At 40.1% G+C, this 25390-nt stretch overlaps 1 protein-coding gene across 1 annotated transcript in view; it reads right to left on the reverse strand.

Annotated features, from left to right (window-relative positions):
- LOC133140778 (selenocysteine insertion sequence-binding protein 2-like) overlaps positions 1–25390 on the reverse strand; it is a 60182-nt gene that overhangs the window by 23633 nt on the left and 11159 nt on the right. Inside the window, exons 4-9 of the mRNA XM_061260979.1 lie at positions 25019–25159; positions 16726–16827; positions 13023–13155; positions 7060–7217; positions 6792–6966; positions 2473–2593 (exon numbers count right to left, since the gene is read on the reverse strand). Of these exons, the coding sequence (XP_061116963.1) occupies positions 2473–2593; positions 6792–6966; positions 7060–7217; positions 13023–13155; positions 16726–16827; positions 25019–25159 (830 nt within the window). The remainder of the gene's footprint in view (positions 1–2472; positions 2594–6791; positions 6967–7059; positions 7218–13022; positions 13156–16725; positions 16828–25018; positions 25160–25390) is intronic.

Genomic DNA, 25390 nt, shown 5'->3' on the forward strand with positions numbered 1-25390 from the left:
ATGCAAGAAGTCACTGCAGCTTTTACTTACATGTCTTAAAGACTTAAAAAACTGGATGGATGCTACCTTCCTGCATTTAAATGAAAATAAGACATAGGTCATTATGTTTGGACATCCAGCTCAATTGGAGGACATTGTTGGTGCTTTGGGCCCCCTGGCCCCCAAAAATGTTCCTGCTGCGAAAAGCCTTGGTTTCACCTTTGACAGTGCCTTTAAACTTGAGAAGCAAATTAGTGCCGTTCTCAAAGCTGCCTTTTTTCAGTTAAGACAAATAGCCAAGGTCAAGGCCTATCTTTCTCAAAAAGATTTGGAAAGAGTGGTCCATGCTTTTATAACATCTCGGCTGGACTACTGCAATTCTCTATATATAGGCTTAGACCAGTCCTCTCTCTGCCGTCTGCAGCTAGTGCAGAACGGTGCTGCCCGCCTTCTGACTGGCAAAAAGAAACGGGAGCATATTACACCAGCACTGTCATCCCTACATTGGCTTCCTGTCCGTTACAGAATAAATTTTAAAATTTTATTATTTGTTTTTAAGGCAATGAATGGTCTAGCACCTACGTACTTGTCTGAACTCCTCAATATGTACACCCCAGCTAGATCACTTAGATCATGCAATCAGCAACTTTTGGATGTCCCTATGTCGAGGAAAGCTAGGAGGGGTGACTGGGCCTTTGAGGTAGCTGGCCCCAAGTTGTGGAACAGCCTACCGCCACATATTAAATCTGACCAAAACATAGATGTTTTTAAATCCTTGTTAAAAACCCACCTTTTTAGTGAGGCCTTTATGTCAGACATAAATGGGGAATCCAGATAATGTACATGTATTTCATTTCATTTCATTTCATTTCATTTTATTTCATTTTATCTTTAATTTTATTGCCTGGTTTTGTACAGCAGTTTGGTCAACCATGGTTGTTTTAAATGTGCTTTATAAATAAAGTTTATTATTATTATTATTTTATTACTAAATCAAAGTTACAGAACCTCAAACACAGTGGAAGTGGAAGATCTGGTGCACTTAGAAACATAATGGGGCCACAGCCCGAAACACTGGACTAATCCCCTTTCAAATTAGAGGACAAGATGACCAAAAATGAGCATTCTGCCTCATTTTTTCTAAGCTATGTTTTCCAAAAGACATTTAGAGCCTCCAAAAGGACACATGGAAACTAAATGATATTACGGGTCTTATGACATGTACAATACTGTATTTTACTGAAAAAGTATACAACATTTTTTATTTTCTCACCCTCCGCCTACCTATCCTTCTCCTTGTGCTCTCCTCAGATAGCAACAGGACAAGAAGATTGTACAATTATTATTTTTTTCAAGTATAATAATCGCAACAATAACAACATCTTGTTTACTACTATATCCATTGAGGTCCATTGATTGACGTTTTTGTCAAACACTCAACCCCCATCAACAAGTCAAACACATTCCACAATTTCACATGCTATTTATTACTCAAAATCAGGCTTGTTCCGTATTTCTAAGCCGACTGAATAATAACACGATATTTTGAGAATATATTTATATGGTCACCGGAAGGAAATGGGGTCGCAATGATGAAAATGCCATTTATAGTGGAGCCAAAGCTGTTTTCACCATCTTCCTCAGAAATATTCACACAAGAGATTCCTTGAAACTCCTCCAAAGGAAGTCCTCCATTTAGACGTAGGCATCGCAAATTTGTTGTAAAACGTCAACCTTTTTGGTTGAAATGGACAACAATAATTCCTCCAGAGAAATTCTAAGTACACAATGGACATTCTATCAACGTTTCTCCGAGTTAGCATAACTTTTTAAATTGCATTATTATGCATTTGGTTTGCTGGACCCTTGCCGTGAAAAGAACACTGACATTACCATATTTCGTAGTATATGGATTTCCAAAATGCAGAGAAGACGATGTCCCCCCCATGCTCGTTTTGCCACCCACATTTTACAAAATAAGGAACTGTTGTCACTAAAGCAATGGCATCTTAAAATAGGTTATACAGATAGAACCATGAGTTTTAATGCTATGAAACGGTATATCTTGTGACCATAGTGATTGAATATTGCACGGTTAAAAATGGAATGAATGCGAAAAAACCCACTCCGGCCCAGCCCTATTGCCCCATTCCAGCCCTATTGCCCCATTCCAGAGGGATTCTATTGGTCAGTGGGTCACACTAGCTGTTGATGCGACTGGGCAGGGGGTGTTTGTTAACTGGCAAAACTACACGACAATAGTCGCACTTAGATGCCCCGTATTTGTGTTTTCGTAATGAAAGTGGAAAATAAATGTTTGTTGCTTTCTCTGATAGTTTGTTTGCCGGAGCACTGAATGTCTGAGTTGAGCGTGATGGCCATGAGGGGGCTTCCGCAAATGGGTTAAATAAAGAGTATACATTGTGAGTGTGTCAAAGGTTTCTGACACATTTTATATGTGCAGTAGATGACAGCTTAGGCATTAGATCTTACTCTCTGAACTTCCGACTGTGGATTTTAGGATGACTGGGTAAACAGGCCTCCAGATGGGTGCTCTCTTCTGCTATCTCCTGTTCAGGTTCATCGTCTTCATACAGCTTAGGGTTTGGGAAATCTGTGAAGAAACACAACTCATTATTTTTGCTAACAAATTAAACCCTTTGTCAATTACAACTACAGACAGAATGAATACTTGTTTTCACCTTTGCACAGTGATGTGCCACATTGTCAATAAGATATTTGCAGGTTCTGTTCAGTTCCAGTATCATATCTGTTGATATGTGCATCATCTTAATTCCAAAGGCAGGTTGGACATGATAAGCATTAAGTTGCTGCTTGCTGTTGGAAATGCTCGCTCGTAAAGCCTAACTGAACAAATAGTTATCCCAGCATTAGGACTGGCTGCCTGATAACGACTAATGACTTAAAGGCATGTTTCGGATTCAGGCTGGGTTGGGTGGTACTTTGGTTTAGGGCAGGTTCAGCTAAAATATTATTTCATATTTTCTTAATTTAATGAAAAGGAAGTTAATTCACTCCGGATACATCTGCATGTACATTATAGCACGACAACATTTGCTCCCATTAGTGCATTTAAACTCAACTTAGGGCTCCCTCTTCCTCAGTGCAAAGCAGCGGTAACACAAATGCAAGTGTCTTTGCTAGTTTCAGACTGAGGCAGTTGTCATTTTCCCATCCAGTACCAGCGTTGTGTAAATAGCAAAATAACACGCAATTCTTCCTCTGTAAATCCCAGTTGAAAACTGTAAGGTTGTATTTCTTTGTCAAAATCAAAAAGCTTGTCCTCTAACTCGGCGGAGTCAGAGCTGTCCACCATCTGGCTCAGGATTGCCAAGTTAGGTTACGTGATATCTGTATGCTAACATTAACATATTTCCATGGGAGTGTCATGTGATCGCCTGGATGGGTGGCCGCCCATAAACCAGTCTCTGCGTTCAAGAGTGGAGTTTGAGGGCCCATTACCGTCTGGGAAACACAGGCTGTAGATTCAAGCCAAACACATGCTTGCCCTAAGATGATTTTCCCCATATTTAGGAAACAGCTATATCGACGGTGATTTTAAAAAGGCCTACACACCGAATGTAAGCATTTAAGCATTTACTAAAATAAGATAAAACAGAAATTCTTACAAAGATCTAATGGTACAAATTGACACAGAGAAAAAATATTAACCCTATAATTTTTTAGGTCAATTTGACCCCATTCAGTGTTTGACATCTCTTAAAAACCTTTCATCTTGATACTGTATACTTTTTTTAATTTACTATTTTGGTGGGATTAAATATATTATTATTCTGACCCTCTTCAACTGTATAAGAAAATATACAACAATTTTTATTTTTCTCAGATTTCTTTGTGGATCATTCTGGTGGCACATTCCAATATACAGTCCCCTACAACAGCAAGGTCAGCTCCTTTGTTTTTTTCATTAGATGACAGGTCTGAATTTTAGCTTTTAAAACCTAAAACTTAAAACCTATCACCTTATATCAGACCACTAAATTTTTAGGTGAGCAAAAGTATTGGAACATGAAACATAACATAAGGTAATGGCGAGAACAGGCCATTCAGCCCTACCTCTAAGTGTATCTACTGCCTAATTTGCCGAAGAGCTAAATAGAATCTAAATGGTATCAAGCCTGGTCTTGAAAACCCCCAGTGTTTCTCCACTATATGCACTGGTAAGCTATTCCACACATTGACCACTCGCTGTGTCAAAAAATACTTCCTAATATCTGCACAGAATTTCTCCTTTGCCAATTTCTATTTGCGCCCGCTCGTTCTGCTAACCAAACTCAACCTGAATCCCTTATAATTCACTATGTTAATCCCTTTAATGAATTTAAAAGCCTCAATCAAATCCCCCTAAGCCTCCTTTTACTAAACTTAAAGAGATTAAGCATCCTAAATCTAGCCTCGTAACTCTTATCTTTTATAAATGTAATCAACCTGGTTGCCCTTCTCTGAACCTCTTCCAGTATCCTTCTTATAGTGCAGTCCACAGAACTGCACACAGTACTCCAAGTATGGTCTAACAAGAGTATTGCATAAATCAAATTTTGTACCCCCCATGAAGTAATCCTGCCTTATATTTTTACTTCCCACGTGTGGAACTTTACATTTAGTTATATTGAATTTCATTTGCCAGGTTTCCGCCAACTTCTGGATCTGAAAGTTTTCCTGAATTAATTTTTTAGAATCTCTACTGTTAGCTAAACCTCCTATTTAACTAAATTACTTTCAATGTCCATGTCTAGTTCATGTATGTAAATGAGTAAGAGGACTGGCCCCAGCATTGATCCCTGTGGGACTCCACTTCCCACAATACTCCACTCGGATAAGGCCCCTCCTACTACTCCTCTTTGTGTCCTTTCCCGTAGTCAATTCCGATCCCACTTCGAAATGGCTCCGACAATTCCTACCGTCCTCATTTTGATACTGAGTGGAAATCTAGGTATACAATATCATAAGCTCTGCTATCATCAAAACACACAGAATGCAAAAAGGTTTGTCAGGCATGACCTACCCTTTCGAAAACCTGCTGGCTATCCCTTAAAATGTTATTCTTTTCAAGAAATAATTCCAGTTTATCCCTAATGATAGATTCCAGTATTTTACAAGTGATACAAGTTAAACTGACAGGCCTGTAGTTTCCTAGATTGGTACAGTCCCCTTTCTTATATATTGGTATAATATTACCTCGTTTCCAGTCATCCGGTATTTCTCCAGTTTCTAAAGACTGTCTAAAAATACTTGCCAGTGGTTTAAAAATGATCTCACTTAACTCTTTGAGTACCCTTGGGAATAAGCTATCTGGGCCTGCTGCCTTATTTGTCTTTAGTTTATGGAATTTATCAAAATTACTTTATCCCCTATCTCAATATTGGCTGAGACATTGTTGCACTGAGTATGCCTTCCAGCCTACTAGCAACCTCCTCCCTGGTAAAACTCTCAACAAGCAGTTCTCCTTTGTTATTCTTAATGCACTTGACCTCCTCTTTAATTTTTCTTTTCCTACTACAGTATTGAAAGAAGCATTTGGGATTGCATTTTGCATCATCTGCAATTTGCCTTTCAAATTGCCCTTCAGCTAACCTTAGTTCTTTTTTAACCTTAGCACACATATTACAATATTCATCTTTATTACTCTCAGTGCTGTCCTTTTTATACATCTGATACAGTTTATTATTTTTTTCACAAACTCTTACTTATAGCTGCATTCATCCACTGTGGAAATTGTTTTCTCAATTTACATTTCTGCACCTTAGGAATGAATTCACACTGCGCCAAGTATAACCTTATTTGGGTAATTGAAGTCTCACATGATAACAGTCTCGCCTCTCTGGCAAGCTTGTTTTATATTTTTAAAGAGTGTTGTATTTATACTACCATCTGAAGCTGGCGGTCGATAACACACTCCAGTGTTAAGACTCTCATCTTCCTCCCCAGTAAGATTAATCTAAATATCCTGACTAGGCATGTGGTGGTCAATTGCTGGAATCTCTTGCACACTAAGATTTTCTCTTACATAAACAGCCACACCCCCACCTATCTTACTAGATCTGTCCTTCCTATTACATTTATACCCTTCTATATTATATTCATCCCCTTCTTCATCCCCAAGTCTCTGTAATCCCTACAATGGCATAGCCTCCACTGATAATAACTGCCTCAAGTTCCAAAAACCTCTTTTTTATGCTTCTAGCATTCAAACAAAGACATTTCAGTTTGTTGCTTCGACACATCCTTTTGTATTCTCTCACTCCCTGCTGTCCCCAGCCACCATTACTTGACTTTTGCCCTTAAAAGATGTTGCTATTGCTCTCAATAACATTGCTCTCAGTAAACAATAAATAGTTCCTACCCTTGGTTTTAGCCTTGGGTTTTGCCTGTGAAGACTGCATTCGTCTTAGAAAGGACAAACCAACATTAAGAGAGCTGTCTTTGGGAGAAAAGCAAGCCATTTTGAAAGTTAGAAAAGGTGGGAAATCGATCAGAGCCATTGCACAAGCATTGGGGATAGCTTGTACAACATGTAATATCCTGAAAAAGAAAGAAACTGCTGGCGGACTGCCTCTGAATTGACCCCGAGGTACACCTATACAAGCAACATGCGCAAAATGAACAAATGTCTTCTACTACAAATATCTCCCACATGTAAATGAAGTTATAGATTTAATAACACTGACTAAATTATTTAGATATTCATTATTAATATGGATTTATAAATTACATTTGCCATATGAAGAGACAAAAGAGCAATTTTTGCATTTTAACAATTTGAAAATTACCCAGCATCTGACTGTCTGCCCTTGTCAGACCGAGCGGGTCCTCCTCTGATACAGTGGTTCCCTGTAGGTCTTCGTTCGGATTACTGGAGAGCCCAGATTCTTCAGTTTGAGGCACAAATCCTTGCTCCTCCAGCAAGCGGTTCTGCTTCCTCTCCTCTCTCTCTTTTAAAATAATCTGCAACATGAATTAAAATAAATAGTTCAATGAGAAATGGTTCAGGAAAGGCAAAACTGTCTGTTCAAGTCCAATTATCTCCGTTATGCTCACTTTTTTCAGAGGCGTGGGTTTTTTTGCTTTCGGAACTTCTCGCTGCTTGCCTTTCTTCACAAGGGGACTGGTGGAGTCCAGAGGGTTGTGGGACACGTGCCTTGGGAGGTGCTTCTGTGCAGAGGGGTCCTTGTGAAACACTGGTAATGCCCCTCCAACTGCATGGAAGCAATTTAAAACATGACAAATTAGATGAGCTATACACCAAGAAGTGTATATGTATTATTAACTTCGTAGGTGCTTGTCACATACTTGGCATACTGAGAGCTCCATCAGTCTTGGGACAAAGACAGTTCTCATTTGCCTCCATACTCCACTAGAGTACATTTGTAATTGAACAATTCACATGTAGCAAGTGCAGATTTTCATCTTATTTTTATATTTTATATTTTAATACATTGGGAAATAACAGCACTTTACACATAGTTCCACCTTTCACGGCACTAGAATATTTGGGGCTTCACAGGTGTTTCTGATTAGTCAAGTCTGTTCAATCTGTTCAACAGCTTTCAGTATCTTGTCTTCATTATAGGCTTTAGATTTTCTTTGGAGTCTGCTATTGGCATTGTTATGAGGACCAGAGGTATGCCAATGAAAGTCAGGGAAGCTGTTATATGAGGCTGACAACTTTAAAAAAAATTAAATAAAAAGTGAGAGACAAAGGTCAAACAATAGGCTTACCAAAATAGACGGGTTGAATCATCACTCATCATTATTAATAATCATGAAATACATCATATTGTTTGAAACGGTTATATTTGTGTAGCATAATTTCAATAAAATATGAAAAATTTCATGACCTCTAATCTAGCTTTAAACCCTGAATCTTTTTCATTCTTCCACTATGAGAATTTTCATATTTTATATACAGTACTGTGCAAAAGTTTTAGGCAGGTGTGGGAAAAAATGCTGTCAAATAAGAATGCTTTCAAAAATATGTAAATGTATTTTTATCAATGAACAAAATGCATGAACAGAAGTGAATGAACAGAAGAAAAATCGAAATCAAATCAATATTTAGTGTGACCACCCTTAGCATCAATTCCTTTAGGTATACTTGCTCACAGTTTTTGAAGGAACTCGGCAGGTAGGTTGTTCCAAATATCTTGGAGAACTAGCCACAGTTCTTCGGTGGATTTAGGCAGCCTCAAATGCTGTCTCTTCGTGTAATCCCAGACAGACTCGATGATGTTGAGATCAGGGCTCTGTGGGGGCCATACCATCACTTCCAGGACTCCTTGTTCTTCTTTATGCTGAAGATGGTTCTTAATGACATTGGCTGTATGTTTGGGGTCGTTGTCCTGCTGCAGAATGAATTTGGGGTGAATTAGATGCCTCCCTGATGGTACTGCATGATGGATAAGTATCTGCCTGTACTTCTCAGCATTGAGGAGACCATTAATTCTGACCAAATTCCCAACTCCATTTGCAGAAATGCAGCCCCAAACTTGCAAGGAACCTCCACCATGCTTCACTGTTGCCTGCAGACATCCATTCTTGTACCGCTCTCCAGCCCGAACAAACTGCCTTCTGCGACAGCAAAATATTTTCACGCATAGTTGAGTCGTTTGGCCTTGTTTCCATGTCAGAGGTATGGCTTTTTGGCCGCAATTCTTCCATGAAGGCCACTTCTGACTGGACTTCTCCGCACAGTAGATGGGTGTTACCTGGGTCCCACTGGTTTCTGCCAATTTTGAGCTGATGGCACTGCTGGACATCTTCCGATTGCAAAGGGAAGTAAGCATGATGTGTCTCATCTGCTGCACTAAGTTTCCTCGGCCGACCACTGCATCTACGGTCCTCAACATTGCCCGTTTCTTTGTGCTTCTTCAACAGAGCTTTGCCTTGAAATTTCTGCCTGGGAGAGACCTTGCTGATGCAGAATAACTACCTTGTGTCTTGTTGCTGTGCTCAGTCTTGCCATGGTGTATGGCTTCTGACATTAAACTGTCTTCAGCAACCTCACCTTGGAAGCAGTGTTTGGCTGTTCCTCGCCCAGTTTTAACCCTCCTACACAGCTGTTTCTGTTTCAGTTAATGATTGTGTTTCAAGCTACATATTAAATTGATGATCATTAGCTCCTGCTTGCTATAATTGGTTAATCACAAACCTGACTATATGCTTACAAAATCCCTGACTTTGTGCAAGTGTACCTAGAAGAACTGATGCTGGTTTGAAGGCAAAGGGTGGCCACACCAAATATTGATTTGATTTCGATTTTTCTTCTGTTCACTCACTTTGCATTTTGTTAATTGATAAAAATAAACTATTATTAACATTTCCATTTTTGAAAGAATTCTTACTTCACAGCATTTTTTCACACCTGCCAAACACTTTTGCACAGTACTGTGTGTATGTACGTATATGCGTGTGTGTATATATATATATATATATATATATATATATATATATATATATATATATATTTATTAACAGCTGTATCAACAATACTTCAAAAGCATTAGAATACAATTTTGGAAGCCCTCATTCCATGTTGACCATGCATTTATACAATTTAGCACCTGCTCTTATATAATGCCACCACACTGAAACATTGAATGGGAAGTCATGAAAATTTATATCATCTAATGTTTCATTGTGCTGGCATTATTAGAAAGTAAATCCAAATTTATCTGCAAATACCTGCCAGTTTCTCTCTCATTTTCAGTCAGGCTATGTTTGATTTGCGAGTCATACAATTGTGAGAGTTCAAAATACATTGCTTTGTATCGAGCCACCAAAGTTGACAAAAAATCTAGCAGTCATCCAAGCTGATTAATTTGAGTAAGGCCAAATTTAATTAATATAGCAAAGAAAATACCTCAGATTGGTGTAAACAGCTGGCTTTTTGACACATCCCTTGGCTGTGTTGCTTGCTAACTTGTATCTGCAATGTGGTTAAAAAAAAAACCTTTCTTTTTTTCTCAGGTTATAGTCTTTTTCTTGAACAAGAGACATGCATCAACTTAAGTTTTACCCTATCACAAGCAATGAAATCTACAGTCATTCAGATGAATAGTGGGCCAGAGCTACACACATTTCTAGTCTGGCAGGGGTGGCGTGGGTGAAGACATTAAAGCAAACTGAAACCTCACTTTATTCCTCAAGTTCCCAAGACAGCCAATCCACAGCCAAAGTAGCCTATGCCTTTGAATTACAAACACGCGTAACTTGCACATTGCAGTATAGGCGCTGGGTAGAAAATAACTGTGAACTTGAATGTTTACGTTTGCTAGATAGAGAAAAAGCGGATGCCAGATTATACGTAACCGCCCTTGCTTTTGAATGCGAGAATAGCTAGAATAGCATTTAACAGATATTGACCATGAGAAATACACTCGAGTACTATTAGGAACACTATACTAATACTGGGTAGGGCCTCGCTTTGCTCTCAGAACAACCTCAATTCTTCATGGCATGGATTCCACAAGATGTTGAAAACATTCCCTTGACAATAGGTGTTGACAGTCTAGTATCCGTAGCAAATCTGTAGGAAATCTGTAGCAAACTGAATGACAGAGGAGGGGAAATCAAAAGTTTGTATTGGTAGGGCGACATTGGTTAAACTTAAGGTTTAAGTCTTTGATGAGCCAGCCAGTGAGATTACTGTAACTACAGAAGGTACGGTTTCCCCACTAAATTGTAATACAAAAAAAATCTCTTGGGTGGAATATATATTCACTTCATCTGTAGCAACAAACAAATTGGCCATAGTTATCTTGACGAATTTACAAATACATGAATACAAGGCAATACAAACATAGTAGTGAGCATTGTGAACCTCAGGTGGATATTTGTAAATTCGGCAAGCTAACTATTAGCTAATTTGCTTGTTGCTACCGATAACAAACTGATATCGTTTTATAACTAGACATGATTCTTTGCTTGGATAATAAGCAATAGTATAGAGTTTCAGTGATCGCTTTTCTGGAGTGCAATTTTGGCAGCTACACATTCCTTTCATCTCTTTATGTGTACAATCATGCGTGTTTAGCTAAAGCTTTATTTGTATCAAACTAAGTTGCAGTTGCATCATTTGTGGTAGACTATCACATAGCCAGATTGTTCCATAGCCAAATAAGTTGCTTGCTCATAATATAGTTGGTTAGCTAAATTGAAAACTTCAAAAAGACAAAACATATAGTGTTGTGCAGCACACTAAAGTCAACATTTCATCTGATCAGTGTTTACACAACCATTTTTTAAACACTGATGACACTTTTGGCAATTGTCTTGCAAGAATAATCATTGGAAATTATTTTTTCAATGGGAAATTAGGTGGGGTCACCTTTGTTGCTCAGTTTGATTCAACTGTGATTAGAATTTGTTTTTGTTGATAGACCTATATTTTCTCGAAAAGAAAGTCTGAGGCCAAATGATATCGCTCACATAGAATAATACACTGTACATTAAAATACATTGCAGAAATATTATCCAGTATCCTGTGTGGTTGCTTGAAAAAACATCTGTCTGCAATTGCGCAGCCGTTGTTGTCCTGAAAGCTTCACCAAAGTTATGGCAGATAACAAAGTTTGTCAATTAAACCAAATACGACAACTGTTAGAAGTGGTTGTTACATGAGCATTAGAAACCCAATTAAGAACATGATAATCATATGAGTGATCTTGGTGAAGTGGGCTCTGGAATGCATCTTACATCTTTAAGTGTGAATGCCACTTCTTTAGTTAAGCTGCTTCACTCAAGACTGAGGACTAAATACAATATTGTGAGCTAAATTATTCTCCAGCTTTTGCTGCAGCCAACTCTTGATCTTCTAAGAGGGCTGTGGAACTATGAATGCCCTTTGTTGAATATAATTTGTGACCAGAAATCAGTCCTATTAATTTTTATTTTAATATCACAGCTTCAGGTCTTTAAAGTTTTTTTCTTTGGCTGTCTTTGTTGTGTCTTTATTGATTAATTTACTGAAAGTTGCTACCCCTGAATTTTGTTTCGTTTATATTTCTGAAACTTAGGCAACATACGTGACATTCCTCGCCTAGGCTTCTATCTGAAAGTTTTAAAGATTACATTAAGTAGTTGTGACTACCATAGGAGTTGAAAAGCATAATATAAATAAAAAAATCAATGCAATATAATTAGCAAGCAACACGCCGTTTAGCCATGGGATGTGCCAAAAAGCCAGCTAACTTACGGTTTACACCAATCCAAGGAATTTTTTTTTTTTTTTTTTTTTTACTAGATTTTTACTATATTTCCTTTTTACAAGAATCACGTACCTAGGTACACAAATCCAATATAGGTCAGTGTGCAATGTATATACGGTGAATCAATGTATACGTATTGTTTACTCGTTCAGGTTAGCTCGCCAACTACGCAATCTTGCTTCGTAGTACAACCCCCAGCGCCATACTCAGCATGGTTTGACCAGCTGAAGCTATATTTTGAAACAGATGGTAGTTTATCATTTCAAACTGCTCGTAGCTGGATTTTCCAGCAGGGCTGTCCACATTCTAAGAAAAAGAGACAGAAATTGCACCTCTTACAAAGTATTCCATGTGTAAAACTTTTTAATAAATAGAAACAAAACATAACCATGATTCAAATGTCCGTTTGCCCCTGGCAAGTATTTTTGGACTATTTACTTTCAGCTCGAAAATGATAATGGAAAAAGGGCATTGCTGCCCCCTTCTGTCAGAATCTGCAATGTCAGACCGCTGTGGATTAGAGTGCTCACATATGCCACCTGGTGGTGATTGTGCGAAGAACAAGTAATTTCTGTTGAAAAATAAAAAATAAATCCGAGGCAGAACGCCAAATGAAACACGAAACCACTGTAGGTGCCATCCTCTCCCATGTGCTGCCCATCTCAGGGATCATGCTCAAAAACTATCCTTCTTCCTTCCTTACCACCAAAATTCAAGCATAGAGTGGGAGCCTTCACCCCCCATGCTCAATATGAAAAAGGGCACTGCATATCCCCCATTTTAACTTTAATTTACCTGAGAGGACAATTGGCTTAGTATCATGCTTGGATTTTGATGACTGTTGCTTCCCTTCCAGAACAGCCAGCATGCTCCCCAGGTCAAGCTGCACAGGAACCTTGCTCTTCTTTCCACCATTTTTCTCAAATTTCTGCCAATAAAACAGCATGTCAATTAAAATTATATTTGTATTTTCGATTAATCCGTCATTACAGCAATCCACAATACAGCAAAAGCATTTGTCTGATAAACTGTGAAGAACTAGGCTGACTATTATCGCATTAATTTACACACACAAAGTTGTCTGGTCAAGTGAAAGGCTATGAAATAATCTCACACTTAAAGTGTCTCCAATGCGATGTGGCAATGTTGCAAAAAATGCTTTTGAATGAAAAGGGCATCAACGGGCCTAAGCATTTTGACAGAAAAGAGTGCCTCCTTTAAACCCTTCGATATAAGCGTTTACAAAGAAGGAAACTGATATAGTCCCTATGGGTTAACATTTATGCACCTAATTATGGGAAATTAATGTTCTTTTATCAAGGTATGCAGGGGATCTGATCTTTGCTACACAATATTGTGCAGTTAACCCCTCAAGTATCACCCCTTTTCTTAACACAAGCTTGAAAATGACATAATGCCTACTATTCAAGAGTCAGAATTACTCAAAGTATTACTAAATCAAAGTTTTAGAAGCTCAAACACTGAAAGTGGAAGATTTCTTTCTCACTGAAAAGATTTTGTTTGTGGCGGAACCTGGCACATTTGGAGCCACAGCCAAAAAACTGGACAAATCCCCTTTCAATTTTGATGACAATATCTCCAAAAATGACCATGGTGATGGTATTCGTCTGGTCACAAGCCTCGCCTTCCTTGCGCCAGACATACCGCTGATCCATGTGTCCGAACAGTTCCAGTTTAGCTTCATCACTCCATAGACCTGTCCCCCAGAACTCTACAGGCCTATCCAACTTCCTTCTGCCATTTTCTAGTTGACCTTTCATGTGCTTTTTGGTCAAGAGTGGAGTGTGTCGTGGAGTCCGGCCATGAAGTCCTTGGTTGTTTAGCATTCTTCTTATGGTTGCCACTGAAATATTTGTCCCGGCCTTAATCAGGTCATCCTGTAGGTGTATTGCAGTAACACAGGAGTTTTTCTTAGCTGTCTGGATCAGATGGCTAAGGTAGCTACCATACGTTTTGAACTTCCATTTAATACTATCACTGGTGTCTCTTGGAATGTTCCATATTTGTGAAATCTTCTTATACCCAATGCACGTTCAATGAATGAATGAAAGCGGCTGCCTTGGCTCGCAATAAACAGACGGGTGGAAATCCCGACACTCTTTCAACTACATAAAACTTAACAGTGAACCATCAAATACCCCCCACATTTCAGTGCCCATCAGTCCCAACATTTAGCAATAGAAGCAAACAGTCCAAAAGTAAATTGAATCCCAAACCAAAGTAAAAATCTTTTGATAGCCTAGTGGTATGCTGCTCCAAACGAATGTCTCACAATAAAACGCACAAAAAAGATCCTTAACTTGCTGTTATCTACGCTAATTTGTTATTGTTCATGAAGGCGTGTCTGGCAAGTTGTTATTTTATGGATTCTGGACTTGCATGTGATTTATTGTGTTTGAGAATGTTTGCAATAAACTAAGTCTGTTAAGACTGACACTATGACTTACCAAATGGTGTTCCTGATTAGCCTACACTAATTGATTTCTGAATGGTTACAGGAAGTGTTGAACAAGTGTTGGCCCACTTTAAGTGTAGCCTTTTACTTTATTTCTAAGAATAAAATTCTGCAACAGAAGCCTAATAAGAAATAAAGGCCTGCCTCGAATACAAGCCTGCCCCAAATAAAGATCTGTGCTTTGTGCAGCCTAAGTAAATAAAAGACCCCGGCCACAATTTGAGGATTTACGGTACTCTAAAGCGATTTGAAGACTCATTGGTAGTATAAACAAATTGATGTTCTGCTGATAAATAGGACCTGAACCAGGAGAGGGCCTGTCCACATGGGCCAACAAGATTTTAGAGTCGGTTTTTGAGAATAAGATGATTAATAGTATCAAAGGTCTAGACGCACAAGTAAGGAGACAGCCATTATCAAAGGAGAGGAGTAGATCATTAAGCACTTTGAGAAGAGCAGTTCCAGTGCTGTGATGGGGTCTCAACCCAGACTTCCAGGGTGCTATTGGATTGTAGAAAGGAGCATAGTTGCTTTGTTACCACCTTTTCTACAATCTTTGAAAGGTACAGAAGGTACAAGATAGGCTTGTAGTTAGATAGTTCATTTGGATCCAGATTAGGCTTCTAGAGGAAAGGCTTGATAACAGCTACTTTAAAGGACCGAGGTACATGTCCAGATGTTAGGGAGGCACTGATAAGATTAAGCAATGGTGTATCAATTGCAGGTAGCAGTTGTTTTAAGAATCCTGATGGTAAAGGGCCAAGCAGACAGGTGGAGTTTTTAGATGAATTAATTAAGGAAGAGAATTCATTGAATGCAATAATGGGGCCGCCGCTCCGAGGATCGGCACATACATGCATCATTGATCACATCAAGCTGCCCAATGCAGGTACTGCAGTACTTACAGTTATATGTTATCAGATTACATTACATTACATTAATGGCATTTGGCAGACGCTCTTAACCAGAGCGACATACAAAAAGTGCAAAGTGCATACCCATAACCAGGGATAAGTGAGCTGAAAGACCCTAGAGGGAAGTACAATTTAAACTGCTACTCGAACAAAAAAGATCAGGACCAGGGCCTTTTTTTTTTTTTTTTTTTTTTTTTTTTTTTTACATCACAGGTGGATTAAGTAGCAGAAAGGTGTCACAACAATAACCCTTGAATACCTACACAAACAAAACTATAACATTATACACAATTCTGAATGGCTGGTAGGTTTGTGTTAAAATCTTGTTAGCTGTAAATAGTATAGAAGGCAACCACTGCTTCGAGCAGTCAGTTCCAGCAAAAACATTTTTAAGTCGTGTAGGTTGGAGATGATTGTTACATCCATTCGTGCTGCCGGGGAACGTGGTCAATGTGTCAATCTCCTGAATTAATTAAGTTATGAAGCAATGACAGTGTGTAGAAACAATGTGAGAAAATTAAAAACCTTGACTGGACAAGCATCTGACATGAACCGTGTACTGAGCCACAGTCAGAAAATCTCTTAAATGGCACAAAAAAGAAGGCTTTACCTTTACCGTTATCTTGGTAGCAAAAGGATCCAATTCAAGCCATGTGTAGTTATCACGTTGTCATGATTATAGGTTCCATAACGGTCCTCATTATTCAGCGAATTGTTTGATTAATATAGGTTACATTTAAAATCAGCAACCTGGTAGACTAGCACCATCTACAGTATATGGAGTGAAACTTGTCCAACCAGTTACTGCAAAAATAGTCTCTGTGATGCTCACATCTGGAATTAAAAAGTATTAAATAGAACACTAAATAAATAGACAAGGATTTGATAGATTTTGGTGAAGGGGTGAAAAGTAAATACTCCCACATGATATCCAGAACGGCGAAAAAAATTCAGACACTGCTTACTTACCAAAGGATTTGGCATTTGTCATTGAGGGTCTTCATTGAGAGTTTGCTTCAGAAATTATAGCAGTGTACACTTAAAAAACCTCACTGCATGACAGCTGCATCTTTTACATACAAAGCACACCTTGACACCTTTGCTGTACCTCGTTCTGCTGCTTTGCCAGGCTGCTGGAGGAGAAAGGGCCTGTGGTATTGCTTCGCCCACTGACAGATGCAAGAGCCAATTCTGGAAATTCCCCTTCATCCTAGAAGAGAAAGTTATATTTGACAGACCTTTATTAAATTGTAAAATGTAGCAGCACTTTTAGGCAAGTTGCAAAGTTGTTGAAATATTCTAAATAATAGAGTAATAAACAAAATAATAATATGAATTTAATATTAACAGGGCGGGGCCTTTCGACTAGAGCTCCGTGCCACTCGGCTATAATTACTAAAATATCCGGATAACAGCCATGCATTTGAAGCCTTTATTGGTATGAATATGTCCCTAGAAAGCTTTTGGCCTCAGTCTTTTGAAGAAATGGGAAGAAGCCAGAGGATTAAAGACAAAAAAGACGCACCGACCGCACCTGAGGAAGTCACACAAGATGGCGACCACGCAGAATCTGGATGCCTCTGACGAAATTGGCCTAGCTCTCGCCAAAGCTTTCAAATTTATCACCGCTAATATCGTAAAAGTGATTGATGACAAACGTAGCTCCCTGGTCGAGACCATTAATAAACAATCTGCGGAGCTCAAAACTGCTAGCAAGTGGCTAAATGAAGTAGAGGCAAGAATAAACAGCATTGAGAACTCACTGCACAAGAGCCACGGCTCCTAGAACTGGAAAAGCAGGTCAGTGCTCGAACTGAGAGCTTGGATATGGCAGAGAACTATAACAGACATCTGAATATTCGGGTCGTTGGTTTAGCAGAAGGCACAGAAACAGAGCTCTCAGGTCAGTGCTCGAACTGAGAGCTTGGATATGGCAGAGAACTATAACAGGCATCTGAATATTCTGGTCGTTGGTTTAGCAGAAGGCACAGAAACAGCGCGCCCGTTGGATTTCTTTGAATCTTGACTGCCCTCTGTTCTTAAAATGAATACCAAAAACAGGTGCATTAAACTGGAAAGAGCACGTTGGCTAGCTCTTAGACCTGATTCGAATAAGAGCCCCAGGTCAGTGCTGCTGCGACTTCACACATTCAGAGACAAGCAAATGGTGATGTAAACTGCTCGCCGTGCCGGTCCGGAGGGTGCCATAATTTACAATGGATCCAGGCTCTCGTTCTACTGTGATTTTTCGTCGGCAGTGATGAAGAAACAGAAGGCATATGGTGGGGTTAAACAGCGCCTGCGAGAAGGGGATCCCGTACGCTATGCTTTTCCCATGGAGGCACAAAGAAAACATTCACCACTCCGGAAATGGTACGCGAGTACATAAACTCTCTGCCTGGATCATAATCTCCAAAAGCACAAACCAAATGCACAGGTTGTATTACGGCAAACACTTTGAGAAATATTGCCCGAGTGGCGTGGATGCTTGAAATGCTAGCAGCACATTTCACTTAGAGGCCTATAATGGCTGCTCCATGTTGAAGTTTGATCAAAATGCTCTTATTGAAAACCAGGAATGTTTAGAATAATGAAGAAGTTTGATTTAAATGCCTTTATTAAAACTGTGAAATGGTTAGAATTGAGAATAAGTGAATATATTTTATATGACAAATTATTGGTTAGCTATATTGTATAAAGACTAGGATACTTCCTACTGTTACTTTGGAATTCTCTGGTCTCTTGAAGCTTCTTGCACGGAGCACACAGATTGCCCAGATTAATCGGTTTTATTTTACAAAGATCTGTAATGAACAACTATTGACTGAAAATTTCTTCAACATCATTGCTGCCAATACAACTTCACCCACATAAAAGGGACGAGGAGGAAAAGCGACAAAAATATTTCCTCAACATCCCACAGGGAGGACAATTGTTTTTGTTATAAGGTGCTCTCTTCCATATGTAAGGACATAAGGTACTCAGATGTCTGGAGGGAATGTCATCCAAAAGACTCAAAGTTCACTTTCTTTTCCGCCCCACATAAATGCCACACTAGGATCGGTTATTTTTTTTACTCCCTCATCTAAAATGTTTTTAGTTCTTTCATGTACGATAGGTAGCATTGTTTTATCTGACCATACCCCCTTATATATGGTACATTCGCTGTCAGAGGAGAGGGCACTGTCAAAGCGCTGGAGACTTTACCCATCTCTTCTTAAAGATGACACTTTCATTTCCTATTTTGCCTCAGAATTTAAGATGTTCTATTCAATTAACTTCCCTTCTACAGACAGCCCCTCTATTCTGTGGGGGACATGTAAAGCTTACTCCCGGGGCCTGATTATGTCTTTTGTGGCGTCCAGGAGATGACGGAAGAATGAACAGCACAAGCTCCTAGAATGTAGGCTAGGCTAGAGAAACAGTACATATTAAGCCCAGGCTCAGATTCACTCAAATAACTGAAGGCCACTCGTACTGCGTTAAATACTCTGTTGATTCAACAATCTGAACACTCCCTAAATTTACCAGACAAAAGTTGTATGAGTCTGGGGATAAACTCGGTAAATATCTTGCCAATCTGGTTAAAAAGAGGGCAGAATCTCAAATTATTGTTTCAATTACAGATACCAATAATTTTAGATCTTTTGACACCAAAACTATTAATAAGGAGTTTGCATTATGTTATACTAATTAATAGTTGGAACAGCCTGACAATCCCCTAGCCCTTATGCATTCATTTTTCTCAGATCTGAGACTCCCGAAAGCTCCTGAAGCTCAGAAACAACAGCTAAATGCACTGCTTGCTTTGAAGTCCATGCCATCGGGGAAGGCCCTAGGGCCGGATGGATTTGGTTGTGAGTTTAAAGAGTTCAACAATTTTCTTCTGGACCCTTTGCTAGCCATGCTGAATCAATCATTTGACAGGGAGATCCTACCTCAATCACTCAGGGAGGCTAATATATCTCTTATCCTCAAAAAGGGAAAATGCCCTGACAACTGTGCCTCGTACAGGCCAATAGCCCTACTCAATTCCAACCAAAAATTGCTCTCCAAAATATTAGCCCTGCGTTTGGAAAAAGTGCTACCTCACATTATTAAGGAGGATCAGACTGGTTTCATTAAAGGACGAAATTCATCCGATAACATGAGAAGGCTCCTTAATATTATTCAGCTGTCTCAGGGCCGCAGAGACCCTGGCCTTGTGCTTTCTCTTGATGCCGAGAAGGCATTTGACCAGGTCTAATGGTCTTATTTGTTTTATACACTGAAGGAGTTTGGCCTGGGTGATAACTTTATCAAATGGGTCAAGGTTCTGTATGCAGCAGCAGTTTTGACTAATGGGCCAAGATCCAATAACTTTCCCCTTCACCATGGGAACAGACAAGGTGACACTCTTAGCCTCTTAGGGGGGGGGGGGGGGGGGGGGGGGCAGATGTGCCAAATGTGAGATTCTAGCCGCCCATCTTTGGGTGTTTATGGACTGGCTCAAATCTGACCCAACCTCAATCTGACTCGATATTGAATCCTTTCAGTCCAAATGTCCCCTGTGGAACCTGCTGTTTGTAAAGAACTATAAGTCTGTTAAGGACCTCTGCAGTAACCTTATCACCTTAAGTGCAGTTAAAGTTTGGAGGTCTGTTCGTAATATAGAAGGCTGTGCTCAACTTACATCCCCTCTTACTCCCATTCTGCACAGCCCAGACGTTCTCCTAGACCAGGGCTTTAAAAAGTGGCACAGACAGGGGATAATAAAGCTAGGAGACATTACATTACATTACAATATTGGCATTTGGCAGACGCTCTTATCCAGAGCGACGTACAACAAAGTGCATACCCATAACCAGGGATAAGTTCGCTGAAAGACCCTAGAGGGAAGTACAATTTCAACTGCTACCTGTACAACAAAGATAAGGACAAGGGCCAATTTTATTTTTTTTTTTTATTTTTTTTTTTTTTTGAACAAACAAACAGAGCAAAAGTGACCAAAGTTAACTATCCAAACACTGCTTACCTAGCCAACTAAAAATACCGATACACAAAGCAAGTCACAGAGACAACAATTAAGGTTCACAGGGAGGTAGGGAGGGATGGGGAGAGGTGCTGCTTGAAGAGGTGTGTCTTCAGCTTGCGCTTGAAGGTGGGGAGAGATTCTATAGTTCTGACCTCAACGGGGGAGTTCGTTCCACCACCGTGGAGCCAGAACAGACAGTAGTCGTGAGCGTGAGGTGGAGGTTCTGAGAGGGGGAGGTGCCAGGCGGCCTGTGGAGGCTGAACGAAGAGGTCTGGCAGGGGTGTAGGGTCTGATGATTTTTTGCAGATAAGCTGGGGAAGACCCTTTAACTGCTTGGAAGGCTAGCACCAATGTTTTGAATTTGATGCGAGCCATGACAGGCAGCCAGTGGAGGGAAGTAAGCAGGGGGGTGACGTGCGAGTATTTGGGAAGGTTGAAGACCAGACGAGCTGCTGCATTCTGGATGAGTTGGAGGGGTCTGATGGCGGACGCTGGGAGGCCAGCCAAGAGGGAATTGCAGTAGTCCAGGCGGGACAGAACCATCGCTTGGACCAGGAGCTGGGTCGAGTAGGGGGTGAGAAAGGGGCGGATTCTCCATATGTTGTATAGGAAGAACCTGCAAGACCGGGTCACCGCCGCAATGTTCTCGGAAAGGGACAGTCTGCTGTCCATCACCACACCGAGGTTCCTTGCACTGGGTGACGGCGTGAGTGTGGTATCCCCGAGGGAAATGGAGAGATCCAGATGGGGAGAGGTATTAGCAGGGATGAATATCATTTTAGTTTTACCTGGGTTGAGCTTTAGATGGTGGTTGTCCATCCAGCTCTGGATGTCCCTCAGGCAAGCAGAGATACGGGCTGAAACCTGCGTATCATACGGCGGGAACGAGACGAAGAGTTGGGTATCGTCCGCGTAGCAGTGGTAGGATAGCCCATGTGCAGTGATCACAGGGCCAAGGGAGCGAGTGTAAAGAGACACAGGAGACCTATTTGATGGGCAGATTTTATTATCCTTTCAGCAGATACAGCAGCGCTTTGGCCTACACAAAAGGTCTATGCTGTGCGTCGGGGTCTATGCTGTGTGTCGGGGTCTATGCTGTGCGTCGGGGTCTATGCTGTGTGCCAGGGTCTATGCTGTGTGTCGGGGTCTATGCTGTGTTTCGGGGTCTATGCTGTGCCGGGGTCTATGCTGTGTTTCGGGGTCTATGCTGTGTCGGGGTCTATGATGTGTGCCAGGGTCTATGATGTGTCGGGGTCTATGATGTGTGCCAGGGTCTATGCTGTGTGTCGGGGTCTATGCTGTGGTGTGGATTCATACTTTTGTACCCCTGTGCCTTTTATGCCACTCACCCTGGGTATATAATATATAATGTGTTTATTTATTATTATTTCTTTGCTTTAGTTTTTCCCATTGGCTGTGGGGGGTGGGAAGAGATAGAATGTTCACTTGTTTTAATCTATTTTTTATTATCTACTCATCCTATTTGTCATGTCATGTCTGAGCTGTGTTTTGTGTTGTACATGAAAAAAGCAATACATTTTATATATATATATATATATATATATATATATATATATATATATATATATATATTAACTGGGTGTTTGAAACAGTTCTGTATTCAGCTGGATTCTTGACCCTCCTGATAAACATGGCCAAAATCTTTATTAGCTCCCAAATGAATACAAGAATATTTGTCTTCTTTTTTCGTGTCACTTAAATAAGTCCCTATAAATCCAGGATGCAAGTTCTCTTGCTGTGCTAAAATTGGCAGCAGAGCTTTAAATTTTTTTGATAGTTCATGAAGCGGAAACTGTACTGAACCTTGATTCTAATTAAAAATTCAAGTTAGCAGATCAACACCTGTCCGTCAGTCAAAATCTATATTGATCTAAGGGGACTTCTGGGGGCACAATGAGTGACTGGACATCTTTTCCGTGAGTTCCTGCCATTTATAGCAATTATTTGAGATTAGGTATGTATTTTCAGTACATTTTAGCCCAACATCTTCAACAAATTTATGTTCCACTGTGAGGATGTGCATTTTGAACTTCAAAATGCAAGGCCTTGCTGCAGGGCCCTCACCAGAACAGGAGAGCCCAGATGAGGAAGAGACGATAAAGGCTCATGTCTGTGCTACTATTTGCGCTAAAATAGAGACTGTTTCTCAGACATTAACAGAGAAGCTTCTGAGCTTTCAAACAGAAGCTTGCACAGCCATCCAGTCTCTGCAATCTACTAGCGCTGGACACAACATGAAAATCAAAGATCAGGAGCAAGCAGCAACCCACGTTTTAGATGTGATGGACTACTGACTCTCGTCAGAGGTAAAGCACTACGGAACTCAAGGTTATCCACGAGAAGTGCAGAGATTTAGAGAGCCAGAAGGAGTGGAGGTTACCACACCTAAGGAGGTTGTTGCTGAACAGCTTATGGACCCTCTCTCACACACGAACACACCGCTGCTTGATCGTCACACAGTTCCCTCTTCAAGTCCATCATTTGGGGAGGCACTGCCAGGTGGTATAAATGGCAACATTACTGTTGATGCTCTGTTGAAGTTTCCCCAACACAATCAATTTAATTGCCCTTCTATTAACATTTTCCAGAGCCTCTACATTTCGAGTCATTTAAAATGAGTACTGAACTGCCAGTGGAATTCCATAGATTTCCACTGTAACTGGTTGACTGTAGATGGCGCTATTCTACCACAAGCAGTCACTGAATAGCCCAAGATCTGCAATGTTTGGAAGGCAGCAGCTTTTAGAACTAGAACTAGCAGCGGCAGATGAACAAAGTAGCTACCTCAGCAACATGGCTACAGATAAAAATACATTAAAGAAAAACTGCCTGCAAATGGCCTGTGGTTGGCTGAGCCGAACCCGCTGGTTGACCTGCTATTTGGGCTCACTGAAAATGGAATATTCGTACCAAGGGCTCAAAAAATGTACGACCTCCCACTTGGTATTTTAAAACACATTTTTCTAAACCTAATTTTCCCACGAAAGAAGTTAATCCAAACTGTCTGGGCATGGAAATGAGAACTGCCAATTAGCTATGATTGACAGATGGTTCTCCCACTATGGTTTGTTACCATAGCTACCTCCATCTTGGGAGACTGAATTTTCACAAGCTAACTTAGTATATCAACTATCGATAGCTAAGGTAAGGACGCTGACTTATTCAATGATAATTTTAGCTAGCAAGCCAAGATAAAAGCACAAACTAGCTAACTAACATTATAGATAGTCACCTTCTGAAAGCAAATGAATATAACCAGAAATAGTCTAATAGCCCTTAAAAGGCACCCTAATTTAAGTAAAATACTTTCATTGTCTTGGCTGGAGGCCAGCAGCACAAACTATGGGTGACGAGTTATAGGGGAGGGATAAGGGGAGTGGTTATCCTCTTGTGACGCACTACAAGGAGAACATTCTCAACCGCTTGAAAATAGGACGATGAATTTAAAAACTTTACTTCTCCGAACAGACAGACACTCAGCGAGTACTTCATTTATTACTTATTTTTTAGACTTCTACAGCCGTAACCTATCCCCTTAGAGTTATAATGCGTTGTGTGTTCAGAGATGCTCTTCTTCATGCCACTGGTGTAACGTGTGGTTATTTGCATTACTGTCACGTTCCTGTCATCTTTGAGCAGTCTGGCCATTCTCCTCTCTTTCCTTAACGAAGCGTTTCCCAGGTGATCAGCAGTTTCTGAGATACTCAAACCACCCTGTCTGCCACCAACAATCATCCCATTGTCAAAGTCACTTAGATCACATTTTTCCCCCATTCTGATGGTTGATGTTAACATTAACTTCTGCAGCTCCTGGCCCATACCAGGATGATTTTAGGCATTGCATTGCTGCCACACGATTGGCTAATTAGATAATTGCATAATTAAGGTTCTGCCTAATAACCTGCTCAGTGAGTGTACATAAATGAGATCATAGCAATACTTTGCAATATACACTTTAATGCAGGGTCTATCAATGAATCACACCAGTCTAAAAATTGTATGCTATGTACTGCCAGTTTGTGCGTAAGATATGTTGAAGGAGTGATACAAGATATTTGGTCCGAAAGAGGACACGTAAATCATGCTTTAGAAAAGTGCAAAGTAAGTATATTGCCTCTAATTTTAATATGCAAAATTGCCAATACAATTTACAGTGCACTACTCAGCATTGTACATGGTGAGCATTGTACATGGCTGTAGCAGCTGTCAAAGATATGTGCTGATGCCTTGATGGAGAGCAGGCTGATGTTAGCGTTAGGGCTGATCAATTTAATTTCCTGGGTTTTCAGGGTTTCAGCAAATGCATTTCACTTAAATAAATAATTAATCACAAAATCTTTTCGTTTTTTAGTTACATATGTATTACCTGAAACTGTGGTGGCCTCTGGTCAGTAGTTGGGGTGTCACAGTTCTCCACCTGTCCATCATCATTTGATTTTTTTGATTTCTTTTTCTTCTTCCTTTTCTTCTCTGACACTTGTTCCAATGCTAATTGTGGTTGATCCTCCTTTTGTAAATGGAAAGGACACCCCACCAATTATTTCAATAATTAAACCATAGTTACCTTACATTACATTAATGGCATTTGGCAGACGCTCTTATCCAGAGCAATGTACAGTTGATTAGACAAAGCAAGAGACAATCCTCCCCTGGAGCAATGCAGGGTTAAGGGCCTTGCTCAAGTGCCCAACAGCTGTGCGAATCCTATTGTGGCTACGCTGGGGATCGAACCAGTCCC

This window comes from Conger conger, chromosome 11, assembly GCF_963514075.1.
Source record: "Conger conger chromosome 11, fConCon1.1, whole genome shotgun sequence".
NCBI classification, from domain to species: Eukaryota; Metazoa; Chordata; class Actinopteri; order Anguilliformes; family Congridae; genus Conger; species Conger conger.